The 19,648-nt window shown below is 37.4% G+C and overlaps 2 protein-coding genes across 3 annotated transcripts in view; both read left to right on the top strand.

Moving 5' to 3' along the window:
* LOC128510228 (solute carrier family 35 member C2-like) overlaps positions 1-10,969 on the top strand; it is a 47,470-nt gene extending 36,501 nt beyond the window's left edge. For both annotated transcript variants that reach the window (XM_053482359.1, XM_053482355.1), the window contains 24 exons: positions 683-828; positions 1,053-1,182; positions 1,292-1,408; positions 1,947-2,093; positions 2,187-2,243; positions 2,420-2,458; positions 2,554-2,692; positions 2,786-2,928; positions 5,257-5,366; positions 5,466-5,624; positions 5,775-5,852; positions 6,329-6,415; positions 6,534-6,587; positions 7,213-7,308; positions 7,404-7,457; positions 7,554-7,607; positions 8,057-8,110; positions 8,227-8,298; positions 8,502-8,537; positions 8,623-8,689; positions 8,854-9,042; positions 9,163-9,240; positions 9,802-9,966; positions 10,077-10,969. In XM_053482359.1, the coding sequence (XP_053338334.1) occupies positions 683-828; positions 1,053-1,182; positions 1,292-1,408; positions 1,947-2,093; positions 2,187-2,243; positions 2,420-2,458; positions 2,554-2,692; positions 2,786-2,928; positions 5,257-5,366; positions 5,466-5,624; positions 5,775-5,852; positions 6,329-6,415; positions 6,534-6,587; positions 7,213-7,308; positions 7,404-7,457; positions 7,554-7,607; positions 8,057-8,110; positions 8,227-8,298; positions 8,502-8,537; positions 8,623-8,689; positions 8,854-9,042; positions 9,163-9,240; positions 9,802-9,966; positions 10,077-10,102 (2,297 nt within the window). In that variant the 3' untranslated portion in view covers positions 10,103-10,969. The remainder of the gene's footprint in view (positions 1-682; positions 829-1,052; positions 1,183-1,291; positions 1,409-1,946; positions 2,094-2,186; positions 2,244-2,419; positions 2,459-2,553; positions 2,693-2,785; positions 2,929-5,256; positions 5,367-5,465; positions 5,625-5,774; positions 5,853-6,328; positions 6,416-6,533; positions 6,588-7,212; positions 7,309-7,403; positions 7,458-7,553; positions 7,608-8,056; positions 8,111-8,226; positions 8,299-8,501; positions 8,538-8,622; positions 8,690-8,853; positions 9,043-9,162; positions 9,241-9,801; positions 9,967-10,076) is intronic.
* A 2,110-nt stretch (positions 10,970-13,079) lies between these two features.
* On the top strand, positions 13,080-19,337 carry dpm1 (dolichyl-phosphate mannosyltransferase subunit 1, catalytic). Its single transcript, XM_053481993.1, has 9 exons — positions 13,080-13,233; positions 13,604-13,703; positions 13,826-13,859; positions 15,750-15,826; positions 15,938-15,963; positions 16,071-16,166; positions 17,622-17,690; positions 17,844-17,958; positions 18,724-19,337. The coding sequence occupies exons 1-9, from the start codon at positions 13,103-13,105 to the stop codon at positions 18,826-18,828; spliced, it is 753 nt and encodes a 250-aa protein (XP_053337968.1). The 5' UTR covers positions 13,080-13,102; the 3' UTR covers positions 18,829-19,337.
* The last annotated feature ends 311 nt before the right edge of the window (positions 19,338-19,648 follow it).

The raw sequence follows: 19,648 nt of genomic DNA, 5'->3' as shown, positions 1-19,648 counted from the left end.
GGGAATTACATAATATTAACTTTTGAACAGGGATCATTCCCTTATTTTCTTTATTGTCATGCTTTGATTGATGATTCTGTTATGTCTTACATACTGTATAAACATATGAGAAATAAAATAAATTAGTCTAGTCTTTTCACTCTTTTTTTTTTTTTTTTTTAATGGTGCACATCTTGCAAATTCCCCCAAGATATGCAAACTTTTGAGCACAACTGTATATTTGTCAAATCTTTACATATAAACAAATATCTAATGTGATAAAGTGACTTAATATAACATTTTACTTTCCATAAATGTTTAAAAGAATCCCATAAATGTTTCAAGTCCAATGTTGTCAAATCACACAAGTTTTTTTTTATATACTATTTCAAATGTTTCATGTTTAAATTCACTATTCCAGCATGTTATTTGGATAGCTTGTAAAGGACTGATTCAGACACATCACATGCATAACATATGACAACAACATTTACAACCCAAAATGTCACTTTATCCTGAATCAATTATTCAAACATTTTCAAATCTCTCTCTATATTTTTCATTTCTTTAACCCCTCTCCTTCTTTCAGGGTACAAGTGTAATGCTTTCTAAGACTGTAGTTAAAATTCAGCCTTTGTCTAAAACCTGTCCTTTCTCATAAAAGTTTGTCCATTCAATATCACATCCACAATTCTTTCTTTAGTGTATGGGGGAGGTCCCAGTAGTGTGTCCATCTCTGAAGAGACTCCAGTCAGTATGTTGGTCAGCTGGCTTCCTCCTAATGCTCATGTGCTGCAGTACCATGTGTCGTACACACCTTTAACACCTGGAGATGCACGGGAGAACAAAGTGAGCGCACACATTAATCATTTCCTGAGAAGGATGTAAACCATTTACTGAAATGTTTAAATAATCACAGTATTATGGGCATAAAAACATCTCTCGTGCGAATGACTGCATCACACACAGACTCAATATTATATGCATATAACACATACAGTACATAGATTTTCCTTAGGAATTTGTTGTGCAACATGGGTAATGTAGTCCTTTGGGGGGGGCTTTCTTTGTAGGTGTTGTTGCCAGGCAGTGAAAGACGAGTCCTTTTGCAGTCTCTACTCCCTGACACTCGTTACAGTGTGCTGGTTACTGCAGAATACCGCAACAAAGAGGGAGGCAGTGCCTCAGCACAAGGCAAAACCAGTCAGTGTTTTTCTCTCTCTTTCTCTCTGTATCCATATACACAGATGCAGCACATATCCTGTATTCTCACCGATATACACACGTCTTGTTTTTTTTCACATATATCCAGCCAGTCTTCGTGTGAGCAGCGTAAGCGTAGTTCGGTCTGATCACTCAAGTATCTGCGTGTCTTGGAGGCCAGTTGCAGCAGTCACGGCGTACCGCATAGTAATCTACGGCCTCAAAGGTAACAGAACCAACCTGTTTATGTGATAAACTATTTATACACACCATTGTGCTAATCATAGCGTCTGACACTTCAATCGGGGGCCAACAATTTCTGAATCATAAAGGTTGCAGTTTAGTCTGTGCACTTCCATGTACAGTATATGCACCAGTTTCATTCCAGCAGGGTTATATTGCTCAGAGCAGAATGGAGCAGTTATTAAGCATTAAGCATAACTGGAGCAGTTATTAAGCATTATATATTATATATATATATATATATATATATAGATATATATAGATAGATAGATAGATATAATATATAATGCTTAATAACTGCTCCATTCTGCTCTGAGCAATATAACCCTGATGGAATGAAACTGGTCCATATACTGTACATGGAAGTGCACAGACTAAACTGCAACCTGTGATGCAGTTTCACAATCACTGTGATGATTCCTAGCCCACACTCTTTAGAGATTTGGTGTCATTCTTTATCTATAGAAAAAAGTGACATGTTTGTCATATTACTGTCTTTGTTTGGACTTGCTTGGGCACAGATAAGCAGAAAAAAGAGGAAACTGTACAATCTACCAGCAACAGTCACTGTTTCTATGAGCTGCAACCAGAGACAGTGTATCGGATAAGCGTGCACTCCCGCCTGGGAACAGTAGAGAGCACTCCCGTCACTATTCTCCATCCCACAGGTAGGACTCTCATTTGGCCTTAAAAATAACTCTCACACTTCCAAATATATGCTTGAGTCTTTAGCAGAGAACTGACATGTAATTCTTTTTCAGCTGTAGCACCGTTAAGAGCACAGGTTCCACCAAGACTACATCCCATACAAAAGGAAAGTGAGTATCACAGCAAGTCTTTCGTCCAGGTTTTATTCTCTCCTCATGGTCAGTGTGAGAGAGAGGAGAGGATACGACTCCACCATAATACCGATCAAGATAAAAGCAGTCACTGATGATGAATAAACAGATGAAACATGGAAAAATTGTTATATCATCTGTGCTTTTCTTTACAGTGTGTCCTGAGATGACTATCAGGAATAGTGTAGTTAAAGGTAAACACCTGAATTGTTGATTATCTTTTCAATTTTGCTATGGGAATTATGAATGATAATAAACATCACTGGTACTGTGTGCATATTTATTGTAGGCTTTAACATGATGGAGGCATTTGGTCTGACTCAGAGAGCCCACTCAACTGTGGAGGGTGTTTCAGTCGAGCCTTTCATCTTCAGCACTCTTCCCAGCTACACCCTCTACAGAGATGTACAGCTGACCCAAAGCACCGGGTGAGGACTGACAAACGTTTCCCAAGTGTAACTCAGTTATTCAAATGATGGTTGGATTGTGCAAATCATTGTCTTTTTTTGCTTGTATTACAGCTTTATCCATCCATCAGGCTTTTCTCCAGAACACACTATCAGCATGGCTTTCCGCCTGCTGCAGGACTCACCCAAAGAGCCCTTTGCTCTCTGGCAGCTGACTGACAATGATTTCCAGCCCAAAATGGGGGTGGTGCTCGACCGTGAGTACAGGGCTGCATGAAACGATATGGGTGCATGCTTTAGAAATGATCAAAACACTTGAAAGATGAGAATGAGCCATAAACCATTTTCTTTAGACAATGTTTGGAGCAAAAACAATTTTGCAGATTTTGTCCGCGGGACATGATAAAGTGGCTGATCATAGATGCCAGGCCTATTTGATTGTGATTTAGCATGGCGGTGTAGGGGTTAGCGCTTTGGCATCACACCGACAGGGTCAGGGTTCGATTCCTGTCTTGGGTCTGTATGCATGGAGTTTGCATGTTTTCCACTTGCTTTGTGGGATTCCTCCAGGTATTCCAGTTTCCTCCTATAGATCAAAAAGTGTAAGTGAATGTGCCTAGTAATAAATTTGCCAGTTTTACTTCACCTAGTGTCCAAAGTACCCTGGGATAGGCTCTATGGTAATATCTATACAGTAAGAGGTGTAGAAAATGAGTAGGTGAGAGAGGTAAAAAAAAAAAATGGAGAAATCTGTAGTATTTCAGGACATAAAAAAGATGGAAAGGATTCTAGTATGGACGTTTAAAAAAATGGAAAGATTTGTAGTGTGGACATTTTAAAAATGGAGACATTTGTAGTCTGCACATCTTAAAAATGGAGACATCTGTAGTATGGACATTTAAAAATGAACAGATTTGTAGTATGGACTTTAAAAAATTTAGACATTTGTAGTCTGAATGTTTAAAAAATTGAGAATTGTACTATGGACGTTTAAAAAATGAAGAGATTTGTAGTATGGATGTATAAAAAATGAAGACATTTGTAGTATAGTTGTTTAAAAAAAAGAGATTTGTAGGATGCACGTTTTTATTTCTCCAGGAACGTAAGTGTGTTTCAATTTATCTGGTGTTTACAAAATCACACTGGCATCCTGTTTTAGTTTTTTGTCTTAGTTTCCTGGGTACAGATAGAAGACTTTTGGGGTAGAGGGGGTAAGTAAGGACTGATGCTATGACAATTGAAAAGGGTTGGCTTTAACAAGGTTGAAGGACCAGTTCATTGTATTAGGTTCCACTGTATTGGGTTATCAAAGGTCCCAGGGGTCTCTAGCAGCACCCTGATTAGTTTGTTATCTTTAACAATATTTTTGATGGCTTATTGTAATGTGCAGCCTTGCAACTTCTTACCCATTTATATGAAGAGTTGAAAGAAAGAACAGAGTATTCTGCATAGAGGTTTCCTGTTCACAGTTCCACCTTAGGTGAAAAACCACTCAGAACTCTCTTGTGTTTGAATAAATAGCTTAAAGGATGGTGCTTCTTTAATAAAATATGCTTTCTTTACAATGTAGATATATTTTGGCAGCAGAATATATATTTTACAACGGGAAAGGACTATTTTTTTTACACTTACAGGGTCTGATATTGTTCTGTGTCATATAAAAAATTTTAGTTGTTTGAATCCTAATTGCAATAAAAATAGTTGGTTTTACACTTTACCCTCATGACTATTCTGTGAAACCAAAGGTTACTGGACCTGGGGCCTCCTTTATAATCCATTGCATGGACTCCACAGTGAAAGAGTGTGTCTTAAAAAAACAGGAAATTGCTGCATCCAGACCACAGCATCTCTCTTTTAGTAGGCCAGTGACGTGGTCTGAACATGCAGGAGAGAGTGCGTCATTGTAGGTCTCTCCACTACTCCATGTGGGTTCATTTATAGAATTAAATTATTTTGATTGATGGAATTCTGACCCATGCCTCTATTGCACATGAGTGCAGGTATTTGCTCTGATTTCATTTGGGAAATTGTGGGTAGCAAGAAATTGTGCTTTGCTATCTAAGAATTTCTGATGTACTGAATCATCAGCTGTACAGCTGGCATCACTGATCTTTGTGATGGATAGGAAATTCAAAAATGGTTAAGACCATTGACTGGTAAGTTGACTGGTTCTCTCTAAACCTGGAGGCAGCTCACATCATTCCAAGAGAAAGGCTCTTGGAATTTTAAATCTGCTCATTAGTAAATCGTTGTGGCATGGAAGTCTTTGTAATATCTATAAAAAAAATACATTCTCACCATATTGTTCATTCATTTTTTTTTACAATACCGAAAATGCCATTGTGCCATAAACAGTAAATCATGCTTTTGTCTATTTATATCATTATGTAGCCTATTTATAGATTTGTAAGTGCGTGCTAATATTACTGTAGCTATACATTCACTATTTCATTTGGATTAAAGCAGTATAGCTTTTCTACTATTTTGGGTATTCAGTGAAGATTTTGGACTTTGGAAAAATAAAAAAGGAATTATTTTAAATGATTTTAAGATGACAATTATGTGTGTGGGTGTGTCTCTCCCAGCTGAAAGAAAAGTCTTGCTCTACTTCAGTCTGGACTACAGGGGAGAAGTTCAGGAGCTGACTTTTGACCAGCCACAAGTCCACACTCTTTTCTATGGCAGCTTTCACAAGGTGAGGGACAAAATGAGAGGATGAGAGAATCTGATCAAAGAGATTATGATGATGATTATGATTCTTGTGTGTTTTATTCTTGTGTTTTGTGAATGCCAGGTTCACCTGTCCATTAGTCAGGTGAGTGTATCCCTGTCAGTGGACTGCCGGAGGGTTGGTGAGAGACCTGCCCGTCCCCTAGGAAACATACCCACTGATGGCTTCGAGATGCTGGGCAAGCTGGTGAGATCTCGAGGACCACGCAGTGGCTCTGCTGCTGTAAGTAAGCTACACTGACACAAAATGCAATTTCTGTACACTTAATAAGGGTTATACTTTGGACAGAAAGGAATTCTGATAGAAATAATTAATATTGTAATTACTTGTGTATGGTGTATGTAAAGGGTTTTCTTTTGTGCTGGTCCTCAGTTCCAGCTGCAGTCATTTGAGATCATATGTAACATTACCTGGGCCTTAGAGGATACATGCTGTGACCTGCCTTCTCAGGTAAGGGAGGAACCATCTGCACATGCACACACACACACACACACACACACAAAAAAAAAACTGTACATAAACATTATTGAGTGGTAAAATTTTCAAAGTCATTTTAATTAAAAGAAATTTAATTTACATTCTGCAGATAAATCTGTGCATGCAGTAGTGACAAGTTAACACTTAAGATTTTAGTCATGTTACTGTTTGTAGCTCTTCCATGATCCTCACACCACGACATTTATTAACCCACTCCAACTCTCGTTGTTACTTTGTGAAATCACTCTTCAATGTTGTCCGCATTGTCTGTATGTGTCAGTGTTGGTATCCACATGTTTGGGTTTAGAGTTTTGACCGTAACCTGCCTCACATTTACTGATTCTTGAGATTTTTGAAACTTGCTTCTCCTTGTTTTTCCATGATTCTCAGTATAAATGCAATAAGCAATGTGGTTAATGTCTATTCTGCCATCTTTTTGGCTTATGCAGAGAGATGAGGAGAGTTGCCCAGCTCTTCCTTATGCATGCACCTGCACTTCCGACATTCCAGGAGCCCCTGGGGAAATGGGATCACCTGTAGGTCTAACACACCTGCAGATCTTATTATTATTATTAATATTATTACTATTATTATTATAGTACTTGTTGGTGATTTATAATACATATATGAGCGTATATATTGCTTTTGTCTCAGGGGAAACCTGGTCCTCGTGGGCAAAAGGGCGAGAAAGGAGAGGGAGGTCAAAAGGTATTCATTAAGTGAACCCCCCCAAAAAATGTTATACATTACTATGCAAAAGTCTTAGGAACCCTGTGCTTAAGCATTTTTAGTACAAACTTTGTTATACATGTTTATTATATGACTTCACTATTAGGTCAGTGCAAAAAAACTTTTTGGATCGCCATATATTATTAATCCAACAAAAAAAAATTATCTTCAAGAATAATATCTATGGGGCCATAAATGAACACAAGATATTATGTAAAAGACTAATTTTTACACACATACAGAAAAACAAGAACGTTTCTTTGTGGCTGGTTCTGTAGGGTGTTCAGTAAAACTAAGCAGTTCATTTTTTTTATGAAATTGTACCTGATATTATATTTTGATCAAATTGGTTGTCACACAAATCATTGACTTTAAATCTGCTTATTAGTAAATCAAATGTTAAATGTTTCATTGATTACTGTTTACTGTAATATATATATATATATATATATATATATATATATATATTATAAAGCAGTTGTGTGCATGTGCCTAAGACTTTTGCACAGTACTGTATCTATTGTGTTGTGATATTGTGTAACACAGATGTGTTGATGTGACTAAAAGGTGAAATAACTTGTATAAACTCTCTACACCACCCTAGGGTGAAATGGGGCCCCCTGGCAAGGCTGGACCAGAGGGCGGCTTGGGTCCTGTGGGGTCTTTGGGCCCACGTGGTATAACAGTGATGGGAAAAATAGTATGATCATATTTTGGGCATTATGACGAAGTTTTAGCTATAAAGATGCAATGCAGTGCTACAATAACTCTTGTTTTGTATGCCTGTTTCTCTAGGGGCCTCCAGGGATTCGGGGAGAGAAAGGTGAAATGGGAATACCTGGGAAGATTGTAAGCCCATAGCATCCCCTTTTTTATCACCAAATAAACTGTGACATTAATACGCAATGCTTTTTTACTTCATCTTTGTCATTGTCTCTTTTTAAGGGTTTACCAGGTCCACCTGGCCCAATAGGTGAAATGGGAAATCCAGGGCCTAAGGCAAGTGTACCTCTTTCATCAACACTTAGTTTAGTTGTGTAGGATGACCTTTTCATCGAGGTAAAAAGCTACTTCCTAATAAGGTGTTTCTGAACATCACGCCAAAATCCTATAACTGTATGTCATAGTCAGTGCTGTGTCGGAGTTATTTGGGTTGACAATCTATGTGTGATTTAAGACCTCTTTGTCTTTTTAAGCTCTGTGGAGGTTTAACTAGCATGCTAACACTACTTTCTTTGTATTAATCTTTTGACCAAAATAATAAAACAAAATAGTTAAATTAAAATACCCAGGCATTGTGTGTTCTACATGCTGTAGTTTATCTAGCTAAAATAATAATCAATGTAGAGAACAAATCAGACCCGGTACTAGCCACATCTCCACCTGTTGCAAATAGCAATCTTTATTGTTTCATACATTTAATTCCTACTGGCTATTTGTCTTACTAGGGAACCAGAGGGGTGGAAGGTAATATGGGACCCACAGGGACCACAGGGCCGAGAGTAAGTTACAAAAACCTCACTGCCTGCATTCTCATAGCCTGGATGTGTAAATTCATATTTTTGCATCGATTTCCTCACACTATTATTAAATACATTTTTCTAACTTGTTCCTGCAGGGCTTGCAGGGTATACCAGGCCACCCAGGGCCTGCCGGAGAAAGGGGGCCTCTAGGACCTGTAGGGCCTTCAGTAAGTGCAAATTTTATGTTTTATGTAAAAATAATATTTTTTTGTAGAGTTTTTTTGTAGAGTTTTTTAGACAGATGAACAGCAACATAAGGAGTTCCTATACATTTTATGTACTTTAATTCAAGTGAGTATGTGAGTGAGCTGCCTTTGTTCTGTAGATTGGAATACTAAAAGGTAATGTTGATGTCTTGTTTTATTGTTAGGGACTGCCTGGGATTAAAGGTGAGAGGGGAGAGAAGGTAAGTGAAACGCGTGGTATTTTTCCCTTTATGCTCACCATTCAGATGCTTGAAAGAAACCCTTTGATGACATTTTGTTTAATAGGGAGAGCCACAGTCTCTTGCCATCATCTATGACCTTGTCACTCAGGCCTGTGAAAAACTAGTGCACGGTATGTTTCAAAACACAGTCCTTTGCTGTTCTCATGGTTATTATTTGTCCTTTTTCTTTTTAGATTAGAAAATAAGAAATTAGTATTTTGTTGTTTTGTGGATATACAATAGTTTGGGCTACTTTTATTCTCTTATTCACTTACAGTATGTTATTGTTTCACAGATGAAGTACATAAGTTAGATGAATTTCTAAATGAGATTCGCCGCAATCCGGTGCCTGTTGAAGAGCCTGTTGGACCTCCTGGTGAACCTGGAATCCCAGGTGGCAAAGGACGCCCAGGACTTAGAGGTCCTCCTGGACGACAAGGAAACAGAGGGGAGACAGGCAGACCAGGGTATCCTGGAGAACAGGGTAAGACTACTGAAGTCGACTCTGTAAGGTTGTTGATTTGGGTAACTTTTAACATTCCAAGTAACCAAAGGTGTAAATTAATCAGCCAAATGACAACATTGACCCCTATTTGTATTGTAGGACGCACAGGTTTGGCAGGTATGAAAGGAGATCCAGGTTCTACTGTCCATGGACCACCAGGAAAAATGGGTTTTCCAGGTATCAAAGTTAAACTCAGTCTAAAGTAAGGTTGTTTTAAGAGCAAAATTCTTACTTAACAATAAGATTACATTCAAAGCTATTACATAGTTTTGATTACAGCGTACACTGTAGTAGCAAATTATTCCTCATGCTCCCAAAACCACACACAATTTGAAAAATATGCGCTTGCCATTGGGAAAGAATAATTAAGATTATGGGTAACACACACACACACACACAGTAGAGAGATTCAGTGATTAATGTGATGTGACATTTGTTTTATTATTACTATATATTTTGTATTATTTATTTTTAAATTAATTTTTTTGGGTTGTGGAACGAATCATTGTAGTTTCCATTTTTCCTCATGGGAAAATTTGCTTTGAGATGCGAGTGCTTTAATATACAAGCACGCTTCTGCAAAAAATTATGCTCGCAATCCAAGGTTTAACTGTTATGAGTTTTGAATATGGCATTGAACCCTGTTGCCACAGACCCGTGCTGCTTGAGATTTAGTGCTTAAAGTGATGTGACATAGTCCATACTTATCAGTATTGGCCTTGGCTTCGGTTTTACCAGGACCTCCAGGGGAAAGCAAGATGGGGAACCCAGGCCCTCGAGGTGTAGATGGTAAATCAGGTATCCCTGGAATTTCTGGAGCTGCAGGACAGCCTGGTGAGCTTGGCCCCCCTGGTTTGTGTGACAGCAGCAGTGGGTGTCATCGCGGAGGCCATCCACCTGCAGGTATATAAAGATTTTGCTCCTATTATGGACATCATCAAACATCTGTATAAGACTATTTGTAAATATTATTGTTATTTATTACCTGGCTTTTCCTTTTTCTTTTTCAAAAGATCCATACTATGGATACCAGCCTTGATTAAACATAAGGACTAAGCAGTTACCGCTAGAGAGCAACTTGGACCAGATATTATAGAGGCACTTTAGGAAGTCATATTCAAATGGTTTATACATGCCAAGGACATGCTTTATTATATTTATAAATCTGTTTGTTGGCTCAGGAATTTCCTCAATGCCTGACCATTCACACTGACTCCTTTTTTTTTAATGAGTTCTTTATAATCTTTGATCATCATTTGTTCCATATGCAGGCATTTTATGCCTGTTTAATAGAATATTTTTCTTTCACTCATCAATCTTTTTGGACATAACCCATGCCATGGATCACAAGACAAACATTACTGAGCAGGACTCATTGGATTCCACAAGGAGGAGATTTTTTTTGTCATATGTTGAATTTACTACAGAAATGCCAATATCGCACTGAGAATGTTTTTCGGCTGGCATTTTACCCATGCTGTGGTTTATTTTGTTGTATTTATGCACTACAGTGTGTGTCTGTACTTTTCTCATATGTTGTTGAAGGCATATTAACACGACCACTTGTTTGCGTAACCTGATTTTAACAGCCACAAATTCATTTTTAAACTAAACCAAATTGTATGAAATAATTATGAAACAAAACTGTGATGATTTTGTAATGTCTTACTGATCTGCATAAGGTCTGTTTTACTTGATGCTTTGTAAAATCTTTTAGACAGTTAACACTATGTATATTCTTCTACTGTCATATTACTGTATAAATAGTATTTTTTTCTATCTTAAGTCTGTCCTACTTTTAAAGTGTATGTGTATATACAGTATGTGTGTAGAAATGAGCGTAAATAAGTCATTGTGTGTATGAAACAAAACTATATTTTAAATAATAAAAATATTTCTACTTTGACATTTAAAAACTGATATTTAGCAATACAAGTATTTTTAATACATTACATTGTGTATACTGTAACAAGTAAATTGTATTAGTTGCATTTAATTTATATTTACATTTTTACCATTTAGCAGACACCCTAATTCAGAACTTGTTTTATAATCTTGGTCAAGAATAAATTCTTATGTTAGTTTGAAGGTAAGAACAGTATAAAAAATATACACGACAAAAAATATTTAAATGACCAAACAGTACATTATTTATTTTATTTAGCATGTTTGGTAAAGAGGTAATCTGAACCTTTCTAAAGCACACTGATGTGTGGGTGATTATTTAGAGAGTGCTTTTGAATTGAGTCATGACATGGAATCAAGTCACTGCAGCTTCTACATTTGAAGTCAAGTCATATTTGTTGACACAAAACCCGAGGACACACTTTTGACTTCTATGTTATGGAACTTGGGTACTCTGATCAATCTAAGGTTCATTTGGATGGTGGGTTGTTGTTTTTAATTAGTTGCTTATTAAAATGGTTAAACTTCATGACATCAATTTATTCTTGTGTTAGTGTACTGTATGAGCGTGCATACTGTATATAACTAACTGACCAAAAATATTTACATCGCACACTCTAATATTTTGTTGGACAGCCTTTAACTTGTTATGCCATGCTTTTGCTGTGGCTTTGCAATGCCACAACCTTTATTTTAATCCAGAGTCGCATTATTTTGTGGTAAAATTTTTGCACTGATGGTAAATTAGTCAGAACACTCCATAAACTCTTCTCTAGTGCATCAGTGGAGTTACGGTCCGGACTCTGTGGTGGTGAAAAAATATTTTTGTTCTCATAACCACTCTTTCACATTTTTAGCCCAATAAATGTTGGCACTGTGGTCCTGAAATATGCCTGTGCCATCAGGAGGAAACAAAAAAAATCATTGATGTTATAACCTGGTCATTCAGTACATTCAGCTAACGTTACAGTATTTTATTGCCACATAATGTTGCTAAGCCTTGCTCTGACCAACTGAAGCAACCCCTGATCATAATCCTGCCTGCAGATGCTTGTACACACATAGTGTGAGCACTATGCATCACTTCTTACCCTGATGCTCCCATGGCTATAAAATATGGTCAGTCTAGACTCATCAGACCACATATCCTTTTCCCATTGCTCCAAAATCCAATCTTTATGCTCCAATGCACATATATGCTTATATATACAGTACATTTATATAATATTACAAATGTTAATCTTTCGGCTTCTTCCTCAAAGAGAAGTCACCGCAGAGGACCAACCGATCCGCACAACAAATTGGCACTGGTTTTTCATTTTATCCGGGCTTTGGACCGGCACTGCATCCAGTGGCAGGGTTTGGGCACTGGGTGAGAATCAAAGCCAGGCTTTCCACATGAAATAATATAACAAATGATTAAAAAAAAAATAAATGTTACAAATTCTGCTGTACATATTCATTCATTCAGCTTCTATATTGCTTATCCTGCACAGCGGAGGTCCTGGAACCTATCCCAGGAGACTTTGGGCACAAGACACTGGACTGGTTGTACCAATCCATCGCAGGGCACACACACACAGACAAAGAGACACACACTAGGGGCAATTTGGGGACTGCAACTATAACCTAATCTGCATGGTTTTGGACTATAGGACCAAACTGAAATACCAGGAGGAAACCAACTAAGGACGGGGAGAACATGCAAACTCCATGCACACAGACTTGAGGGGGGATTCGTACCCTCAACCCTGGAGGTGCAAGGCGATAGTGCTAACTACTATACCACAGTGCTGCCCCAAATGTACATATAAAATAGTCTAATATAAAAAAGCTAATACATTTATTCCTTAATAAACAGCAATTAACTCAGTAAAATGAATAAATAAATAAATAAATAAATGAAAAAGTAAATAATCCTTAACCTTTCCACAGAACGTGATGTACGTTTTATTTGAGTCATTTATTTTCTGGAAAATGACATCTGTAATCTGTAAACAGTGGAGCTTTGATTTGTATTGAGTTTTCCAATATGGCCGCCAGGCTCCGCCCCCTCCGGCTTCTGTACACACAGGCAGAAATGACGTCATGACGTCGTGGTCTGACGGAAACCCGGTAGTTAAAGTTGTCTAACATGGCTAGTCGCAAGAGCAATAAGAAGACCCAGGGAGAGACTGACAAATATTCCGTGCTGTTGCCGACATATAACGAGCGGGAGAATTTACCTCTCATCGTGTGGCTGCTGGTGAAATATTTTGGCGAAAGGTGAACGAATTACTCTGCTTCTCGAAGCTCCTGAGGTCTTTAGTGTCATTTTGGTTGAGTACTAAATGGTTCCTAAGTGAATATATAGTGCACTATATAGGGTGTGTAATCACTAGTTTTACACCCTCCGAAGTGAACATGTGCAGATATCGCGGCCCGATTTGGTATTAAGCATAAAGCTTCTGCTTGGCAGTTAGTTAATGATGATCTGTCACTGAGCTTGTGGTGAAAAAAGAAGCGTTAATTTAATCAAGATGTACAGGATACATATGAACTTGTTTAAAAATGTCATAATATAATTCTGAATTGGATTTAAAAGTAATGTTATAGCGTGCTAACTAACTAACTAACACTGAATCATTGTGTATAGCGGCTACAACTACGAGATTATTGTGATCGATGACGGAAGCCCTGATGGGACATTGCAGATTGCGGAGCAGCTACAGAAGATATACGGAGAGGATAAGATTGTGAGTCAAAGTTAATATTGTACAGTGGTACTTTGCTATACACTCATACATACTATTGCACAATTGTGCAAACAAATCATTGTTTCTTTTCTGTTTTGTGTTTTTTTTTTTTTTTTTTTCAGGTCTTGAGACCAAGAGCAAAGAAACTGGGTTTAGGTGAGTGTGCACGAACAAACAAAAAAAAAAACTATTGACATCTTGGTCTGTTTTTGCTTTGGTGACGGTTGCGCAGTGATGACCGTGGTTGCCTTGCACCTCCATTCCCTGAATCTTTTAAATCTTACCTCCGGACTGATCTCTGTGTTTGAGATTCCACTGGGTACTCTGGTTTCCCCCAGTCATGCACTGTCCATAGTGTACAACTGGGTGTGTCTCATAATGTGCCGATGCACATTTCTTGCAAAATGTAAATTCTTAAATATTGTGATGTGGGACGTTTGTATGCCGAAGAACCACTATATATTCTTCTTCTTTGTTGACCGTCCTTCCTTAAAGCATCTAAGGTATCATTCCCTGCTATTGTCTTGACTTGTTCTGCGTCCTGGAGTGTCCACATTTTTTTTTGTTCTCTACCTGTTTCCCTTTTCAGTACCACTCAGCATCTAGTTGGAGTTCTGTAGGTTGCATCCCTGCCACCTATACTCTAGATCTCACTCTCCTCAGCTTCCCTGTCCTTTAAAGCTGACATTTCAGCCTAGTCTTTCTCAGAAACAACATTAAATGTTTCCTTTCATCATCATCATCATTAGTGACCCCCCATTCTAATAGACTCTTAGGGATAAGACGTATGGAAATGAATGAAAGAATAAATGTATTCTGATGTTACACACCATGCCATTCTACTACCCGCTAAAGGTGACACTTGTGCTGTATTTGACTTACATTAACATGTAACACTTGGATTAATGCAGTTTTTGACCTGGATGCTTAGATAAGGCCAGACAGCTAAATATGATGGGTGATGTATATTTTCAGTATTATTTGCATTATCATGCAAACAAATATTCATACATACTTCATAACCTCCTTTAAAGTTAAAATTTTTTACTTTGTTTACTGCTCATATTCACATGTTAAGCAATTTCCCTCTGGGATTAATAAAGTTATTTGAATCTTTGAATCTTGAATCTTGAATGTTGTGACTGTGGAGGTCATTTAAGTACAGAGAACGGCCATGTCATTGTCATGTTCAGGAAACCAGTTTGAGATTATTTTAGCTTTGTGACATAAAGTTATTTTGTGGGCATAAAGGGATGGACATGGTCAACAACAGTACTCAGGTTGGCCGTAGCATTTAAACAGTGTTCAGTTGGTACTACAACCTCGGAGGTGTGCCAAGAAAATATGCCCCACACCATTACATCACCACTACAGGCCTAAACCATTGATATAAGGCAGAATGGATCCATGCTTTTATTTTTTTTTATTTATGCCAATTTCCGACCCTACCATCTGAACATTGCAGCTGATCTTGAGACTCCTCAGACCAGACAAAGTTTTTCCAGTCTTCTATTGTGCAATAATTTGGTGAGCCCATGCAAATTGAAGCCTCCGTTTCCTGTTTTTAGCTGACAGGACTTGCACCTGGTGTGGTCTTCTGCTGCTGTAGCGCACCTGCCTTAATGTTCGATGTATTGTGCGTTCAGAGATGCTCTTCTGCATACCTCGGTTGTAACGAGATGTTATTTGAGTCTATCAAATTGAACCAGTCTGGCCATTCTCCTCTGACCTCATGGCATTTTTGCCCAGAGAAATAGATATTTTCTGTTCCTCAGACCATTCTCTGTAACCCCTAGACATGGTTGAGCAACAGTTTTAGAAATGCCCAGACCAGTGAATTGGGTCCCTAGATGAAACCCAAAAAGCACAGGGATAACATGCAAACTCCACGCAAGGAGGCAAGATTCAAACTGCCAACCATGGAAGTGCAAGGCAACCTTTATCTTCTCAGCCACACGCTGGTTTTGTCCTATTAGTATCTATGGATTGCAAAGTCATTATATGCAAGTGTGTAAACTGTATAATGGGGTTTTAATTGCTTTTCAGGGACTGCGTACATCCACGGCATTAAGCATGCTACTGGAAACTTCATCATCATTATGGATGCTGATCTGTCTCATCATGTAGGGCTTTCATTTTTATTTTTATTTTGCTTATGATTTTAAGTCTGTTTCTAAGTTTACTGGTTACATGGTCTGACATGGATGTTTCATACTTTTTTTTTTTTTTTTCAGCCAAAATTTATTCCAGAATTTATTGAGTAAGTCCTAAGTTATATGATTGTATAAGACTGTCTTTTTATTAAATGAACATGTCATGTCACACTGCCCAGGCCGTTTATCAAACTGATATGTGTTTGGTGTTTAGAAAACAGAAAGAATGTGGGTATGACCTAGTGTCTGGAACGAGGTATAAAGGAGACGGAGGTGTTTATGGATGGGACCTGCGGCGAAAGCTCATTAGGTGACTTGCGCTGCTCTCTTTCTACAGTATGCTTTAAGTTGTTTTTAGATGAATTATTATAATTTTTCAGTAGTATACCCAAGTATTTTGGAGTTTGAATTAAAGTGTTGAAAAGTCATCCTTTGTGAAATTGTAATGAATAAATTGTAATTAAGTAGTTTTGTCACAGCTACAGTACATACATACAACAATCATTGGTTTAGGTGCTCTATGTTTGTACACTTATGTAAAAGCTCTGACTTTTAAGTTTTAGTTTTTACTTTTACTACTCGACTTTTTAAAACTTTGTATGCATAAAATAATTGTAATGCTTCTTTTACAATTTTACTTGGGGAGTCAAAAATTATCTGCATTCAGATAATTTTTTTTTACATTTTTTAATATAATTTCTTTGATTTTCAATACACTTTGCATATAATACACTTTTTGATACACGTTGTCCATCTGTCAACAAGCTTTCGTATTCCCCAATCATTAAAAAAAAAAAAAGTTTTATCCTGAGCTGTGAGCCACAAATGCACCGCTGTCTTCACTTCTTCATCAGAAGAGAATCTTCATCCTCGTAGGGCTGCTTTTAGTGGACAGGTGAAAAAAAACACAAACAGGTGAAAGTCAAATGGAGCAAGGCAGGCATGGTCATGCAAGATTACAACGCCCTTGGATAGCAGTCCCCCTCATTTAATCCAGAGTTCAATCCAGAGCACTGTTTGTAACGTTTTTCCTGATAATGTTCCAATACTGGCCCTTGAAAATCCCAAAAAACTGCAAGCAACAATTTACCAGCTGATTATTGACTTTTTAACTTGTTGTTGGTCTGCGGTTGGTCCATGCTTCCGTTCCATACTCTGCCTTTTATTCTTAGGCTAGATGTGATAAATCCATTTCATTACCGGTAATGATTCTCTTTAAAGAACATTTACCTTCCTTAGGGTATTGCTCAAAATTGTGTTTGCAGATATCCAAACACTTTTGTTTATGCACTTCTGTGAGTTGTTTGAGCACCAGGTACACCCTCAGACCACAAAGAACAAATCGTTGCAGGCTGCTCTTCTCTTATGCAAATCACAATAAGGAATCACCAAAATACTACAAAATACTAATACGTAGTAATACGTTCACACTTGCACAGCAGTGACTGGGGAGACAGAAACTGAAAGCTGAAAAGACAGTGCGGATCATTTTTGACTTACCCTCGTACATTACTCAAATAATTTTTTTTCTTATCATTCATACATAACTTGTGTAAATGTAAAAAAAAAAAAAAAAAAAGTGTCCCAAGTGAAAAAAACAAAATATGACCTTCTATGAATGTAATATGACACTCTGTTGCTAATGATTAAATTCTTGTTTACAGTTTGATTGTTTGTAGGAAGGCCATAGAACTAAAGTGCTGTATAACCAACCTAATGTTTTATTACTCTATTTCCTATGCGCTAATCTAATGTCTTTTTGTAGCCGAGGGGCGAATTTCATCACACAAGTCCTGCTGCGACCTGGAGCATCAGATCTGACAGGGAGCTTTAGGTATGAGGCATTTTTTTCACGACTGTTTTCCTTCTTGATGACCTCAAGCCATCATCTTTTAAACGCTTGTAGTGAGTTTACATTTAAATAACTAATTGCTATGTGAACAGTGATGACACACTGTTGCTCATCCTATTTCTTTTACTTTCCCAGGCTCTATAAGAAAGACGTACTGGAGCACCTGGTAAAGCATTGTGTGTCTAAGGGCTATGTTTTCCAGATGGAGATGATTGTTCGTGCTCGACAGCTAGGGTACAGCATCGGCGAGGTCAGTTAATCTGTTGTTTATGTTGGGTATGACTTGTCATATGATGAAAATTTAAGGTATAAAAAGGAAGCAAAATGCTAACTCTTGTTTACATTACTATAATGCATGAGTAGTTCCCTGAATAAAGCACAGTACTGAGACCTAATACATTTAAATGGACAAGTATCACTATTCATTTACAGAAGAGGATAAGGATTGCTACAGCAATTTCTATTATAGCAAAGAACTAAATAAGAAATGAAACATGCCAGGATATGCTGTTGTAGGAAAATATGGTGAAGTGATGCAATTTACCAATAACCTCATATCCGATGGTGCATTATTCATCTTGGATTACATTTTTTTGCTTTTTTCATTTTATAGTTAGGTTTAAGTGAATTAGTCATTGTAAGAAACAAGCTAGTTTCTTAACATAAGAGATATTAGCCAAAAAACTGTCAAATGTGACCAAGAAACTACAAAGTCTGACCACTGGTCCTGGACCCTGGTCTTGGACGACCCACCCTTCCTGCACATTTTAGCATTTTCTGCTCTACCATACATATTTTTGTTCGAAAAAGTTTGTTCATTCGAATTAGCTAAATCAGATGCACAAAAGTATGTGGACCACTGACCATGACGGTCATAGATTGTTTTTAAACATTCCATTCCAAAGGTTCTTCCACACTGACCTTGGCAAAGCAACTTTGTCTGTATTCTGTTTGTCTGTGCACACAGTGCTCTTGTTAACATGAATTCTGTTATGTCTGTTATTTTATTCTGCAGGTTCCAATCTCATTTGTGGACCGTGTTTATGGAGAGTCCAAGCTGGGGGGTAATGAAATAGTCTCTTTCCTGAAAGGACTGCTTACTCTTTTCGCTACAACGTGATTCAGTCACTGGCTTTGTGACCATCTGTGTAATGTGGCAAGTTCATACCATCTACTTCATAGCCACACTACACTCACCTACTGCACTCTGCCTAATGGTTCTAGTGTAATTTAAGATGTCATGTTTGCAAACTGTAGCTGGCACTACAAATTACAATCTGGTAGGAAGTTTTGCTTTGACCATTTTTTTTTTTTAACAAAGTTTTCTTTCCTGAACACATAACCTGCCACAGTTTATACATTATGTTTTCAGTTTCTTGCATAGCCTGCACAGTGCTGCTAAGAGGACCTGCACCCCATAAGTCTCAGAATGGATATCATGACCAAATTTGCATGAATTTTTCATTTATTGAAAGTAAAAAAAAAATTAAAACAAACTTTTTTGTGAAGATATTTTTGTGATTAACACGTTTTGTTGTAAGACCTTGAGTCAGATGTTACAAGAGTTGAAAAAGTGAGAAGAATGCTGAAATACAAATGTTGCTAATAAATAAAAGAATAAAAAAAAAACAGTGGAGTATCTTCTGTTTCTTTAGTAATGGAAAGTGTTTGTTTATCTTCATGGCTCAGCGAGCATACGCTTGCACATTTTTATTTTTATATTTTATATTTTAATCATCCCATTTAATTTGATTACCATTGCTGGATTGGTCATGTGGTAGACAGTTCCAAATTTTCGAGGATTTATGAACAATATAAAGTGTTAGTCACCAAAATAAAGAAGGAAACACAAATGTTGTTTATATTGTATATAACATTTACAAATGTCATGTATGTTCAATATTTTTAATGATTTGAGGCATGTCAGGTTTGTGAGTGCA

This window comes from Clarias gariepinus, chromosome 22 (genome assembly GCF_024256425.1).
Source record: "Clarias gariepinus isolate MV-2021 ecotype Netherlands chromosome 22, CGAR_prim_01v2, whole genome shotgun sequence".
Taxonomy (NCBI): Eukaryota; Metazoa; Chordata; class Actinopteri; order Siluriformes; family Clariidae; genus Clarias; species Clarias gariepinus.
Note: the sequence above shows the minus strand (reverse complement) of the source record. Positions and strands in the feature narration are given on the sequence as shown.